The following is a 15472-nucleotide window of genomic DNA, read 5'->3' as shown; positions in this document are numbered from 1 at the left end:
GGCTGACATAATTGCTATAAAGAAGGCTACTTTTAATGTCAACACTCTAGTGCTTGCACTTTCTTGGGGCTTAAACGGAGGACCAGTACCTTAGTCTGGAAATGGATCCAAAGGTTTATCAAAGCCATGTATGGTCCGCAAGGGATGTGTTGAAAAAACAGAACTTAGAGAACTAGGCACTTGTTGAATCCCGCTTGTAGGAAGGGAAGTCCAGAACCTATGAAATATTAGGGGACAACTGGTCAGGAGGATCATAGAAAGAAATAAATTTCTTCCATATTCAGAATAAATAAATATTCAGATAAATGGCCAAGGGTGCCAAGGAACCCCTGGTTCTAGATTCAATAGGTTTGTCCACCAGTTCAGTGATCTTTTGACCAAGGCTGGAAGCTCTACCATCTGATTTAGACGAAGCAGGTTGTTTTCCCATGAAGTCAATATCCAACTTTGCAGGGTTCAGGTGTGACTTTGGCTCCACTATATGCTGTACATCAGAAAAGTATGCTGTCAGACCTAAAATGCTCATGTCTTCCTGTAGCAAACAGTTTTGATTCTTTTGGAAGGCTAATATTTGTTGACTTATATTTGACTTCTTGACCGACCGAAGGAAGGACATTTGTAATACTGACTCCAGAGACAGCCCTAGGAATACAATCTTTGTACTCAGGCTTAAAATTTATTTCTCCCAATTTATTATCCACCCTAACGGTTAAAGGGTTGCTAGCTTGAAGTCTTATTAACTCTTGTTCTGTCCGAGCGACTACTAGCAGGACGTCCAGATATGGAATGATCATAAAGCTTTTTGTCCTCAAGAAAGCCACAACTTCGATCATTATTTTTGAGAAGAGTCTTGGGGCAGATAATTTCACAAATAGCAGAGCTTTGTACTAGAAGTAAGCCTCTTTTACTTTTGGGGTCAGGATCACGAATCTGAAAAACTTTTGGGAGGAAGAGTATATTGGCACATGATAGTATACATCCCAGTTGCAGAGTTTACAGTTTCCATTTTGAACCTTCTGTATAGAATGTGTCTGTTAAAAGTCTTTAAATTGCAGCTCATCCGGAAGACCCGTTTGTTTATTTTAATCAAAATAAAATAAACAATGTCCTTTTCTTGGGTTTTTCGGGGGCACATGGGACTTATTCAAGAGGGTCCGAGATGGTTGTTTGGTTTGGATAAAATGGAAAAAAAGTAATATATGAAAAGGGTTTATACCTAGTCCTGGCAGGCACAGACAAATGGGGGAGACAAGACACTCAGTGTGCCTGTATTACCCAGGTTTCTGTCTAAGTCAGAGAACATAAAAGAGTGGAAAAACCACCCTTGGCAGAGGCAGAATTCTGACCTCAATAGCAGGGATCAGACAGATCCTGATCTCGTAAGCGCACTTGTCAGCTTGAGCTGCATACACCACTACGGAGACCTCAGAGCAGCGTGCGAGCCCGCTAATCAATTTAAACTTACCACCCCATGCACCTGTTTCCAGATCATGCTCCATGAGACGTCACTTCCCATTCGCATTGCGTCAGCGGAAGTCTTCACCAGATTTCAGTAGGAAGCCAGCCTTAGACAAACCCCCATCACTGTCCCAACTAAATGAGACGAGGAGCGATCTTTCTCTTCTCCCTGCCTAGTGTAGGGGCAGGAAGCCACTGGGTTTTGGATGCAGGGGTGGGGCATTTAACTTCTCTGCCTCCTGTACCTACAGAGGTCAAGGGTCATCCTCCAGTTGGGGACGTCATTGAAAAATAGGAGAGGTTTCATAACAACTAATAAGTGAAAACACCCATTGAACACAATAGCTCAGTAAGGGGTCCGTAAAAATCCCTGAACCACTGACTTAAAAAATAAATCCAGTGCAAAAGACCCCTAAAGCTGCTCTATTGTCCAGATTTCAAATCCCTTCTAGTGGTCTAAAAATTCAGTCATACGTAGGCATCTGGGATGCTGCTGATAAGATGAAAGGGTTCATTGGCTTTTATTATACACTTCGTTTAAGCGCCAAAATTTCAGATGAAAAAGCCCTGCCTGAAAAATTCTTTCTTGCTGCGCTGCACGGTGGGAAGGACGTCACCGGCTTTGTAAAACTCTTTGTGGATGATGCCAGTCATCCCAGGGTCTTGAAGAGATTACTTCGCGAATGAGCCCTGCGGTGCTCTGCAGAACACTTCAGACTCATTTAAATAATATAAAAACCTATTTTTCAACTAAATGCATCCATTCGAAGATATACTGAAGGAAAATTACAGCAAAGGGGGACGGGGAGGGAAGTAGTAATTATGTACCATCAGGGAATCTGATGGTAGATATCCTTCAAACATACGAGGAATATAAAATATTTTATTGAGAATAGGATTATCATTTTGGCTCCCAAGCATAATTTTATGTTATTTTTGTTGTTATGCTCTTAAAATGGAGCAGAGTATCAGGAGAACAAATGAGAACATAACCTTTCCTGGGGTATTGGTGATGAGGTAAAATTATTATTTTTGATTCATATCATATGAGTGTTGGTTGCTGTTTATAAGGGCCATGGTGCTGATCCAAAGTATGTTGAAAGCTTAATACTAATGGCCTAGACCATAACATGAACCTGAACCCCCTTTAAAAGAAATTATTTAGTTGGGTTAACAACCCACGGTTCATACAACAGCTTTTGTGGGTGAATGAAGATAACTAAAAATCTCTGGGAGTTTCTCTTTTTCTAGCTATATAATTATTACATCTGATACAGATTATGCTCATTATTTTATCCGTTTCTATCTATTCTCAAAAGGAACCTGGAATCAATAGATCTATCCTACAACAAGTTGTACCAAGTACCATCATATCTGCCAAAGTCTTTACTCCACCTTGTACTTGTAGGAAACCAAATTGAAAGAATTCCAGGTTATGTGTTTGCACATCTAAATCCAGGGCTGGAATATCTCTACCTTTCTTTCAACAAGCTGGATGATGATGGAATAGACCCGACTTCCTTTCATGGGGCATATCACTCATTAAGAGAAATCTTTCTCGATTACAATGAGCTCACAAGCATACCAGCTGGAATGGAAGATATGAGAGAGCTGCACATACTGAGACTGAATAATAATAAAATTAAGTAAGTGAACACCCAACATTTATCTTTAGACAAAACCAAAAGGTTACAGATAATTCTAATACATACTAAAAAAAAAGTTAACATAACACTGTGGCCTTTGACTATTTCAGAGGCTCTGTTGCAAATGGGAACATAAATCATTGCAGATGAACATAAATTACTGCGCTTGTTAAAAACTATCTTGAAAGTAAAGCAGTTACAGGTTGTAGCAGGCCTGAACTATCGACAGGAGCCTTGTATACAAAAAGACGCCAGCCATTAGGCGGAGGGGGGGGGGGGGCTTCCATTAAATCGGAGTGCCGGGAAGGGGTCAGTGTAGAGTCGTTATTTTATACCCCAAAGGGATCTATAGAAGTGATAAAAACCCTAAACCTGGATAAACCCTAGGATGTATTTTTATCATTGCAAAAAATTATGGTTATTTGGGAATCTCAAATGATATATATATTTGTTTGTGCAGGGTTGTGTCTCCAAATTGCATCTGCAGTGCTGAGGATGAAGGGGACTCTAACATAGAATATCTTCACCTGGAAAACAATTACATCAATACAAGAGAAATATCTCCCTATGCTTTCTCCTGCATTCGCTCCTACTCTAGCGTTATTCTTAAACCACAGAAGGTCAAGTAACAGATTGGATCAGAAGTTCGACCACAAGAAAACCTTTACAACCCTATTTATGTCACAATAAAAGTATTCTGTAAGCAGGAACGGTTTACAAGAATATAGCAGAAAATAGCAGACTATAGAACTGTTTTATTCTAATTCGCTCCATTTATTGCTTTTAAATCATGGAAGTTTCATAATTCTGAAGATTCAGGTTATAAAACTACAATATCTAATTTTCCTGGACTATGGGAAGACAAGCTCTCAATTTCTGCATTCCAAACCAAGCACTATATACAATTAAGCTGCGATTACAAAGAGGTAACCAGTTCCAATAACATCACATTAGCCTCTAAGATGCCGGATGTCTACTTGATATGTGCTTTATGGGTTTCTGAAGAACACAACTATTACAGCAAAACCACTGCTGTGGGAACTTTATATATGTTAATACATATATTGTGCTACATTTCTTCAAGGTATGAACAACACTAATATGTCCATAAGGCACAATCTACTTCAATGAAATGCATGCGACTTCAAGGGGTGTTCCAGAAATAAGCATAATTCATATTCAAATCGGTCATTAAAATATAAGCTAATATGTAATGATTGTAATATTTACATAGTTATTTAAAATTTTGCTCTCAGTAGCAGAAAAATGTTGTGGACATAGACTATTTAGAAGAATTAAAAGACTACTGGTCCTTTAGTCAGTTCAATAACTGACAAGAATATGGCCGCTGGTCACATGCCCACATCACCTGCCTGGTTTGCTTTCATTGCATCCAGTATAGTCATCTCAGTGATGCAATGTGCAGTGATAGCAGTTACACACACAAGAGTAGGAGTCTGTTAGATCATCACTGAGAGCAGAGCCTGAAAGGGAGGAGCCTGTTACTGAGACATTATTGATCATGGGAGTTGTAATTGTAGATGGTGGCCATCTTGGAGATAACTCTGCCTACTTCAGAAAGCCCATAACCAATTACATTTTGAGAATCATAAATGCAAGCTATTTAAGCTCTATTTTGTGATAAATGACATGGAGTTTTCATGCATTTGTTTATTTTATGGGTTTTTGTATAAGACATTCATATTCCTGGAATACCCCTTTAAAGAAGCTTTCACAACTTCAGTCCACAGTATGAAATCTCCATGACACATAGAACTTCACACCATGTGGGTTTTGGAGGCTAGAACCACTCTTCTGACCCTTATGTCAATGTCTTTTAGAAATTCATTTTTAATATTGTGCACATGAGAAGTATAAAATAAATACTGTGTGTCTCGACACCTTGCTGGATCAAGTATGGACACAGACTGAGATCATAAAATATTACTAATAAAAATATGGTTTTAAATGCACATAATTTGTCATGGGTAATTCCCCTCAAGAATGTAGAAATGTGTGTAGGTTATTAAATTGGTATATATTTTTCAGACACTAACAAGCACCTCAAATTTAGTCTTCCAAACAAGGAAAAAAATGTATTTGACACCAAATATTGGTCACACACAAGCACAGCACACATTGGTTTTAATACACACACACACACACACACCAAAACCAAAACTTCATGAAAGAGTTTAAGGACCTTGCAGTGATGCAGCAGTGACAGCTTCTGACATCACTGTAGGTCTTGCAATAATAATCATATGGGGACAAGCAAGGACAGTGCTTCCCCTGTTCTCCAGGGGTCTCCGGAGAGTCTGCAATGCTGGACCCTTCAGGCCTTTGAACTATAAAAGCTGCAGCCACTTTTCATCAAGGTTTTTTTTTTTGCTATTAAATATATCTCATAGTTTGAAAAAAATTGGTATACTAGGATTTAAAGGGTTTTATTACAGAAAAATAAAATTTTCTAGATTGCATAAAGCAACCATTGGATACATTAACAAATAAGACTACTCATAGTAATCTACAATAAGATCCTTTTATCTATCCACGTGAAGGGTGCCAAGTATCATCACTGGCAGGGCTGGAATGGGACTAAAAATTAGCCCTTACCAGCACACAAACAATAAAAGAGCAGAGCAAAATGTCCTTAACTTGTTCCACCCTCTTAATGCCACATTGGCCCAAATATATGAAAACTGGTGGAATCTGCCTTCGTGAAGAACGCCTCACTAATGTGCACTTTGTACCACGTTATTTAATTGTGTTGCACGCTCCTAGTTAATCTGGTGTGTTTTCAGGATGTGCACACAGTCCCATCTTTTTTTGTTGATACACTTTGCTCCGTGCTGCTGCAACACAATGGGGCACATTTACTTACCTGTCCGTTGGAGTTCACCGAAAGTGTATTGATCGGCGATAACGCACTGTCCCGCGATTCAATAAGATTGTGCGCCTGATATCCTGTATGTGTCGCTTCCCCGCTCAGGTCCGACGGAGATCACCATCTTTTAAGTGGTGCATGTAAGTGCATTGTCTTGCGACACAATTTGAAAGTTAAATCCCGTGCTCAGTCCAAATCCGTCGGATCTTCCGACGGCAAGCCCCTCAATTTGTGTTGCATGGAAGCCAGCGCAGCTGTACCAAAGACCGAACGTGCGCGACACAATCCAAGTGCAGACGCTTGTTAAATACCTATCCGAGCAATCCCTGAAAAAAGTGCAAAGTCGAACGAAAGTGCAGTGTGCAACCCCAAGTAAATGAGCCCCAATACCTCCATCCTCCAATACCACACACTGTCAATCACACTGCAAGACAAGATCCTGATGGCTTTGTAAGGAGTAGGTGCACTTTATATTCTGTTACACCAAGGGCCTTTTCAATAACCTTATAGGAATAAGAAGGTATGTCTGAAAATCTATAGAGGTCACAAAATAACTACTATTTAGGTTGACAGACTTCCTTCAACTCACAGAACATGTGAAATATCATTTCTACCTTGAGGTATTCTTAAGTATGGCATATAGTTGTGGTATAAACAGAGACATGGATATAAATAAACCCATATGAGGTAGTAGACAAATCCTATAATATACAAAGTGAAATACCTGGATCCTTTACCTGCCTCAAGCGATCTAGACTAGAATATTTGTTACCTCACTCCCGAATATTAGAACTCTATTTGACATGACTGGTCCTGTCACTGGAGGTAACAGAAAGTGACTCATGCTGTGTTTTCCTACACAGTAACCAAGTCCCTGTGTAATGGATATTAAAGAAGCGGTTACTTCCTTACATGGTGCATATGCAAATGGAAAATTACTTTATGAGATTTTACAATTAACTTCAAATAATTTCATAGTTTATGTTGAATTAAAAATATAAAAGAGTTTCCATTGCTTCAATATACATCAATCCACATTTGTCAGAGCATTTGTGAAAATATGTGCAAGAAAAACACATTTTAAGGTTTAGCCAAGGTTCGCTATATCCTAAAGCAAAACAATATCTCGCCAAAGACGCTAACACATGAAAACAGTAAAAGAGTACAGCCTGTGACTAATATATCAACCATTTTGTGCTTTTTTGTAACTATAGGAATAATATTTGAAGTCAGAAAAAACAGCTGATCAACATGTATAATAAGATTTCTTGGTGCATCTTCTTGATATTCTATATCATTTCTAGGACACATCTCTCATAGCGTTTCTTCAGTTATATCCCATTTACAATGGTGGGCCTTGATTTATGCTTGAGCATACAGCCACATGCAGGAGAGAGGAGGAGGGATAAGCTCTCCTCATCCCTCCCCTTTTCATTGAGAAGCGAGCGTCCGGCGCAGTAACACAGCGGAATATAGGTCATGTCCTATATTTCTCCATGCATGGTCACAGTATGGCGAGACAACGTGTGCTCACCACACCGTGCACCAATGGAGACCGCCAGATATTGGTCCCCATTATGTTCATCATAATGAGGCCCTATAATGTATACACAACATATCATAGCTCAGTTTTGAATAGAGGTTCAGTAGAGAACCCATTGGGGGACATTTATCATCAAACAGTCATCTAAGTGTTAAACGGTCTCAAAAAAAAGCCACATCATGGCATTTAACACCACTTAACCCCTTACCGACATGTGACGTAATAGCACGTCACATGCCGGGTCCCGGTGCATGGAGAGGGCTCGCGGGCCGAGCCCTCTCCATAGCCGGTAAGTCTTTGCTGCATATTGCAGCAAAGGCTTACCAGTAACACCCGCGATCGGTGCCGGCACGGATCGCGGGTGTTTTCCTGCTAATCGCCACCGGCAAAGCTGCTAGCGGCTTCAAAAAGATAGCGGGCATGGGCGCCGCCATCTTTCCGTGGATCGCCACTCCCCGTGACGTCATCAGGGAGCGGCGATCCTTCGCCATGGTAGCATCGGGTCTCGCGAAGACCCGAAGCTACTTCGGGTTAACCCATGCATTGCTATCAGCACATTGTAATGTATGAGGAGTAAAATCCACAGATACTGCCATACTGTAGTATGGCAGTATATGATAGGATCGATCAGACAACCTAGGGTTAAAGTACCTTAGGGAGTCTGAAAAATAGTAAAAATAAAAAGTTAAAAAAAAAAAAAAAAAAAACCCCAAATCACCCCCCTTTCCCTAGAACTGATCTAAATATAAATAAACAGTAAAAATCCTAAACACATTAGGTATCACCACGTCCGAAAATGTCCGATCTATCAAAATATACTAACGGTTTTTCACTGCATTCAACCCCGTAACGGAAAATCTCGCCCAAAATCCTAAAAATGATAACATTGTAAACATCATCAAAATCCGCAAAAAACTTCACCACCTACAGCTCCATACACCAAAGTATGAAAAAGTTATTAGCGCCAGAAGATGGCAAAATCCCCCAAAAAATTTTTGTACAGATGGTTTTAATTTTTGTGAAAACATTATGTATGAAAACATTATAAAACCTATACAAATTTGTTATCCCCTTAATCGTACCGACCCAAAGAATAAAGTAGACCTGTCATTTGGGGTGTACAGTGAAATCCGTAAAATCCAAGCCCACAAGAAATGCGGTTTTTTACCATTTTCACTGCATTTGGAATTTTTTTCCCGCTTCCCAGTACACGGCATGGAATATTAAATACCACCATTTTGAAGTGTAATTTGTTACGCAGATTTTTGAAGGTGGAGAGTGAAAAATGAAAACGTGAAAACGAAAAAGGGCTGCGGCGGGAAGGGGTTAAACCAGGGTTAAATTAACTTTAATAAATCTAACATTCAGCTGAGCACCAAACACAGTCTTTGAGCTGTCACAGGGAGCCCGTTTCATGATAAATAACCCCCAATTAGTTATTTGGACACTTAAATGAGTTCTTATTTAAAATACTTTTTTGTTATATATCAAAGTAACATTGCCAAACGAATATACGTCCCAGCTGGACTTAGATGTAACATAATCAGATCGTGACAACAAACAGTATTGTGCCAATCTTCTAATGCCACAAATACATAACATCATGTGCACATAAAAGGTATGAAATAGACTTTGGCTCTATGGGGGTCATGTATCATGATTGTTCAAGTTGTCTTTTTTCATGGTTTGTCTTTACCTAATTCATTGTTGATATTTTATCTCTGCGTTGAATGTTTTGGTTGTGCTACTGGCCTTGGCACTGCTGTCTTTTTTTCTGCAAAATTCACTTAAAAAAAGCACCAAGACACTCCAAATCAAAGTGATAAACTCCCCTACAACTTCCCATTTTGACAATAAATCACTTCACTTCAATAACAACTGAGCCTGGACTGGCATTACAGTGTGGTTGGAGCTGTCTAATTCTGTTCTCATCCTGTAATTAATGCCACAAAGGCACCACAGCTCCGATCAGATGATGATGGCACACTCCCACTGACCACCCTGAGAATCCATTTAAGTTATTTTCTCTAATTTTTAGTGGCCATGGCCTACACAGCTATTCATGCATTTTAAGCGGTGGGAGGCACCTGCAAGGCACCTTTAGAAAGCACCTTGTTTTACAGTAACAAAGACTTGGATGTGCCCAGTCTGTCTTTTTCCCCAACATCATATGCCATAGAAAGCTCATTGTATACAGAGCAGCAGTATGCCACTAAAACTACATTCTAAACAATCAACACATCTATTTTTCTTTGCACATCCGGAGTTGGTTTTGTTTGAGCAGCAGCTCATTTAGGTAGCAGACCATAGAGTAGCTCCATTGTTTCATAACCAACATCAATTTCACGCTTGAGAAAGGATTCTGAAGAGGATCTGAAACATAGCACTTGGGTGAATAAAGTATTTTTTTATATTGTGGTGTGCAGCCTATTTTTTTTACTTTTTTCAACATCAATTTTCATCCCTTGCATTGTAAAGGCTGTTAAAAGAGCCAATTTCCCTCTCAAGCTTTTTATAAAAAAAAAAGAAAAAAAAAGAAAAAGAAAATACCGTAAATAAAATAAGATTGTGTGCCTGTAAGCAGTCACTTTTTATGTGGGAAACTATGGAATATATTTATTTCCAATAAATGTATACAGTATATCATATAAATGTATATATCACTTTGGACAACATATTTTCAATTGAAATAGCCCATTAATAGTATCCATATATTTTCAAAAGCCAAAAAGTAAATCACATGTAAATAGGGTTATTTAAACAGGTTGGAATGGAGACAGGTTGGAGTCAGTCTATTTTATCACAATTCCATAGCCCTGCATGTAATAGTGACTTTAGATTCAATATAACTAACTAATCAAAGTGGCTTATTAAAAAAAAAAAGTATTTCCTGACTTAACAGAAAGCTATATTTTCCGATCTACAATAAACTTGCTGGTGAAAACATAAAATTCCATTTTCCGGAAAAAAAAAATGGCCAAGATGATGCTGGCTCGAGATACAAGGGAACCAAAACCACAGTAGATAACTCAAGAACTTATACAATTGTGTGGTCTTTAGCCACTGTGGGATTACATCTCTCCTCAGTATTGCTCTGTGTTTTTATTTCCACTACTTGAGTAAAGGATAAGCGTTTTTACAGACCGTATACCTCATTCTTCAATACTGCCATTTTGAAAAGGGCTGACAGTCTGGATATGATCACATTACAGTGGAAAGATGCATCTAGTACTCTGCTTAACTCTTAACTCATGTTCAGCCCTTTAACTGAGCTTTTATGGCTAATTATCTTCAAGCTACGTTCACATCTGCATCCTTCATGATCCATTGTTTTCTGTCATTTGATGTATACGTCTTTATGAAACAGACAAATAAATGTCAATGTAAACTTAACCTGGAGATTCCAGTAACACATTAGAACTTTTCCGCTATACAGGAAATAACTACCAGATCTGCAAGTTTCCAAGTAATGTGACCGATCTGAACACAACTCCTTGAGATGGAGTGTTGGTCGCCCATGTGCACGGCCAATTTAGTCCTAGTGAATGAGTGGACTGAGAGCCGTTCACACACACTGTAGCCATTTATACTATGATGGCATAATGCAATGGTTATTTGGCCAACACGGAGTTAGGTGCTTTGAGATTCATATTTTAGTGAATTTGCAAAGAAAATGTTAATCTGAAACATATGACTATAAGATGTGAGCACTCTTGAAATAAAGTAGTCTTGGTTGAAATCCAAGACAATGAAATATATTGACTTCCAAATGGAGTGCTGCTCCTTCAACAACAGAGTTTTCTCAGTTACCTAACATCTAGTGTTGACCTAGCTTGGAAATATGTCCCGTCTACTGTGCTCATGATTCTTCTAAAGTAACAAAAGGTCACGGCTTTCCAGTCCATGGAATGACTAATGCAGAGAGATCCGATCCTGTTTTGGGCTTTATAAATTGAATCCCATTACATAACATTGTAAATTGAATAACGTGTTTTCCAAAATCAAAACTTGGAAGGACTCTTTATTTTCTGGAGTCAGACCGAAGTGTTTTTATAGTCTCCATCCGCTGTCAAGAACCGAAAGATCAGTAGTGAACAAACAATGCTGCAGTGCAGAGCTTAAACCTGTAACCAGGAATGTGAGTTTTAGCTGGTGAGATGTTTCAATAGCCTATGCTATGCTAATTCTGAGTAATTTCAGCAGTGTTTATAAGTTTGTTTCAAATTACCTGGCTTCTTGCTGCCAGTGGGTGGCGAGTACCTGGGTTGAGGCAGCGGCAGCCTGTGTGTGCCTGTGTCCGTCTCCTCTCTTCCACACTCATCCAGCTCTTGTGCATTATGCATGCAGGGGAGGGAGGTGGACTGTGTGGAGGAGAGGAAGAATGCATAAGGAGACACAGGCACACACTGGCCCCTCTGTGGAGACTCTCCACAATCTAATGTGAAAGGAAACTAATAAAGTACTGGAATGATTCAGGATGCTGACAAAGGTAATCTTAAAATCACCATAGAATAGCATAGGCTATTGGAACCTGTCACCAGCTTAAAGTGACATTCCTGGTGACAGGTTTGCTTTAATATTGCCTAGCCATGTTTGCAATAAAATGGACTAATAAGGAGAACAATACAAAATCAGTGGGAGGCCATGTAGACGACCTATGACTCATATGCATAAAACCACATTTTACTCTCTTATTAGAGCAAAAAATTAAAGCACAGGGCAGCAGTTACAGGAGGTGTTCAGAGTCTTTCCCTGGCACAGATGTACATGTTCCTCCTTTCATCTCTCCTCTTGTTGCCATATGTGCTTTGTTTATTGTCTTTCTTTTTTTATTGGTCCAATATTCTTCAAACAAAAACTTTGGAGTCATACCCCTCGGCATCTGCAAAGTATATATACAGCAAATTAAACTCTAATTATAAGGTATCGTTTTCTGGGTCAAACTAGGATGTCCACATGGAGCAGCATTTATTCATGTAAGTTTCCAAAATTGCAGATATTTTCTCAGATTGCATGTGTCAACATAATTCTGTTCCTGCACTGAAGACTGCGTCCCATCAGGATCAATAAAACGGTTTAGACAAATAAGTGACCTTATTTAACTCCTTAAAATATAAGCTAATATGTAATTAGTTTTTATTTCAAATTTTTCTCCCCATAGCAGAAAAATGTTATGGACATACACTGTAGTGGAGAACTAAAATGCTACTGGCCCTTTAATCAGTCCATTCATTTTCTTTCAGTGGACCAGACACGGGACAGAGGATGGCTGCTTGTCACGTGTGCCCCTGCCTGGGCCGGTCATGTAATCATCACCATGTTCGGCTGTAGTTGGTTGCTTGCAGAGGGTTTGATGTTAGTGGGTTTGAGAGGGCAGGGCGTGTCATGATTTGGAGCAGAGCCATTATCAAGGAGCAGAGAAGCCTCAGATATCTGTGCTGAGGGGGTCAGTCCATAGAGGAGAATAGCGAAGGTGTGTGAGGCAGAATAGGACTAGATGTGCAGGGGGAATGGACAATATTGATGGGGCTGATGGGACAAGAGAGGCGTAGTTACATGGGGCTGGAGGGATGTAGTTATACAACATTGCAGTTAGAAACCTGGAGGGATAGGAGGCATGCATTCACTTGGGACTGCATGTTAGGAGGCCGATGGGGACAGGATGGATGCATTTATATGGGAAGGATACAGTGAGCGCCTTATAAGTAGCACTGTATGTTGGGCAGGTGGATTTTTCTAACCCCTTAGGGCTCCGCGCTGTAGCTGTACTGCGCCGAGTCCTGCGAATAGCCGAGTCCTGCGAATAGTAGAGCCGAGCCGGCATCGGGGGTCACGGGATGCCTCCTTCCTGTCTGCGCCTTGCTGTGCACCCATTAAACAAGTAATGGCCACATGTGGGGGTCTCTGTAATCGGGAGAAATTTCATAACAAATTGTATGGTGGGTTTTCTGTTTTTATCTTTTGGAAATGTGTAAATTTTAGGGCTAAATGAACGTATAACCGTAAAAATTTGACCATTCTAAATCCATAAAAATTATGAAAATGTAAAGTAGACATATGGGAAATGTTATTCAGCAAGTTATTTAGGTGGTAAATCTATCTGTCTGAAAACGTGCTGATTTTGAATTTCGATTTTTTTTTGTAAATAAACGCAAAACTTATCAGCCAAAATTTACCACTAAAATGAAGTACAACATGTGGGGGAAAAAAAAATCTCAGAATAGTTTAGATAAGCAACAGTGTTCAAAAGTTATAACCACATAAAGAGACCCATGTCAGAATCCAAAAAATGGGACTGAGCCTTAAGCTACAAAATGGCAGTGTCCTTAAGGGGTTAATATAATTGTGTTTTAATATATTTTTAACAATATAACAGAAAAAAAGAGCAATATCCAGTCACATATAGCATAGGAAGCAGCATACATAGTTTTAAGGTATACAAGTTACAAACGTGGGCAATACTACCACCTTATTGAAAACCAGAATAATTAAAGATTACAAAAGCAGTCCGGATGCATAAAACTTTACAATTCTGGCTCAATGTGACAGAGCAGGAGGTGGATTTTTTGACCTTCCTTGTTGGTGGATTTAAAGGCATGGTCTCAGATTTGAAAACCATGTCTGCTTTATTCCATGAACAGGTAATGCATGGTTTTCTACAGCACAAACTATAGCCAGGTGTTGCGCAGTTTGTGGAAGAAAGCAACCATGCCAAATGTCATCCAGAACCTTTAAAGGGAGGAGAGTGTGCTTTTATTTATATGGGACTGTATGTTGGAGGGGACTGGATGATGATGAACATGGAGACAATCAGCACATAGTAGGCCATACCAATATAGAGGGATGTATCACACGATGGCGCTTGCTACGCTAAAGTATGTGATACATCCAGTATGGCCAGTGTTGTGATGAGACCAAATCTTAGTGGGGCAATCTGTAGTGCTGGCAGGTACATACACATCATTAATATCGGAGCAGAGCATAAGAGGTAGGAAATGTTACTGATAACTGAGGGCTCATGGAAGTTGGAGTATCCTATGGCAGCCATCTTGGAGATAATTCCACCAACTTTAGAAAGCTCATAAAATTTTGTGAATCATAAAAGCAAACTATTTAAGCTTCATTTTGTGATTAAGACATTGAGTTTTGATGTATTGACTTATTTATATCATCATGGGTTTTTGTATCAGATGATAAGTACTGTAGTGCCAATATAGTGAGTATACTGTCAACGTCAGTACAGGAACTGCTATTAATTCTTTTATCCTCTTAAACATTTTAGCTACATTTTGTCGGCCAACCTCTTTAAGAATAAATCTCTCTTACAAGAAGCTTTTGCACTGGTGTATAACATCTAAACACTACATTACCCCAGTAGCAACTAAAGAGAGCATGGGGCAGATTTATCAAGCTGTCTGAAAGTCAGAAAATTTCTTGTTGACCATGGCAACCAATCACAGCTCCCCTTTAAAATATTTATGAGCACTGGTAAAATGAAAGCTGAGCTGTGATTGGTTGCCATGGGCAACAAAAAATATTCTGACTTTCAGACAGCTTGATAAATCTGCCCCATGTGTCTATGTAATGAAACAGTCCTTCCTTTTAATGTTTTAGGCTACTTATTTTAGACATTGTAATGACATCTGAAAACGATTGACAAAATGTGGTTTTGGCAAATGTATTTCCACATTTAACTTAACTCTTTATGAAAGCAAATAAGGACCAAGTTTATGTATTATAAAGCTTCCTGTCACAAAATGTACAAGTCTATCAGAAGCCAAGTACTACCGAGAACAACTAATGACTTTGCAGGATATCACCATGCATACTCCATACAAGTCAAAGGGAGCGCCGAAAAAGCAGAGGGTACTTGCTGGGCTATCTACATGCTTACATTGGCTTCAATGGAGAGCATATGGTCAGTCCAACTCTGCACCA

The 15472-nt window shown here is 39.3% G+C and overlaps 2 protein-coding genes across 11 annotated transcripts in view; one reads left to right on the top strand and one right to left on the bottom strand.

Annotated features, from left to right (window-relative positions):
• The window catches only part of ECM2 (extracellular matrix protein 2), a 28495-nt gene extending 23416 nt beyond the window's left edge, over positions 1-5079 (top strand). For 2 of the 3 annotated variants that reach the window (XM_072128254.1, XM_072128253.1), the window contains exons 9-10: positions 2778-3104; positions 3565-5079. In XM_072128254.1, the coding sequence (XP_071984355.1) occupies positions 2778-3104; positions 3565-3733 (496 nt within the window). In that variant the 3' untranslated portion in view covers positions 3734-5079. The remainder of the gene's footprint in view (positions 1-2777; positions 3105-3564) is intronic. The other variant, XM_072128252.1, reaches the window with a different exon arrangement.
• CENPP (centromere protein P) overlaps positions 1-15472 on the bottom strand; it is a 169710-nt gene that overhangs the window by 52329 nt on the left and 101909 nt on the right. Inside the window, exon 7 of one of the 8 annotated variants that reach the window (XM_072128268.1) lies at positions 12246-12416. The exons of the other annotated variants lie outside the window; for them this stretch is intronic. Coding sequence (XP_071984369.1) covers positions 12261-12416 — 156 coding nt within the window. The 3' untranslated portion in view covers positions 12246-12260. Of the gene's footprint in view, positions 1-12245; positions 12417-15472 lie in introns of those variants that run through there. 8 annotated transcript variants of the gene reach the window in all.

This window comes from Engystomops pustulosus, chromosome 10 (genome assembly GCF_040894005.1).
Source record: "Engystomops pustulosus chromosome 10, aEngPut4.maternal, whole genome shotgun sequence".
Classification (NCBI taxonomy): domain Eukaryota; kingdom Metazoa; phylum Chordata; class Amphibia; order Anura; family Leptodactylidae; genus Engystomops; species Engystomops pustulosus.
This window is presented reverse-complemented; position numbering and strand designations above follow the sequence as displayed.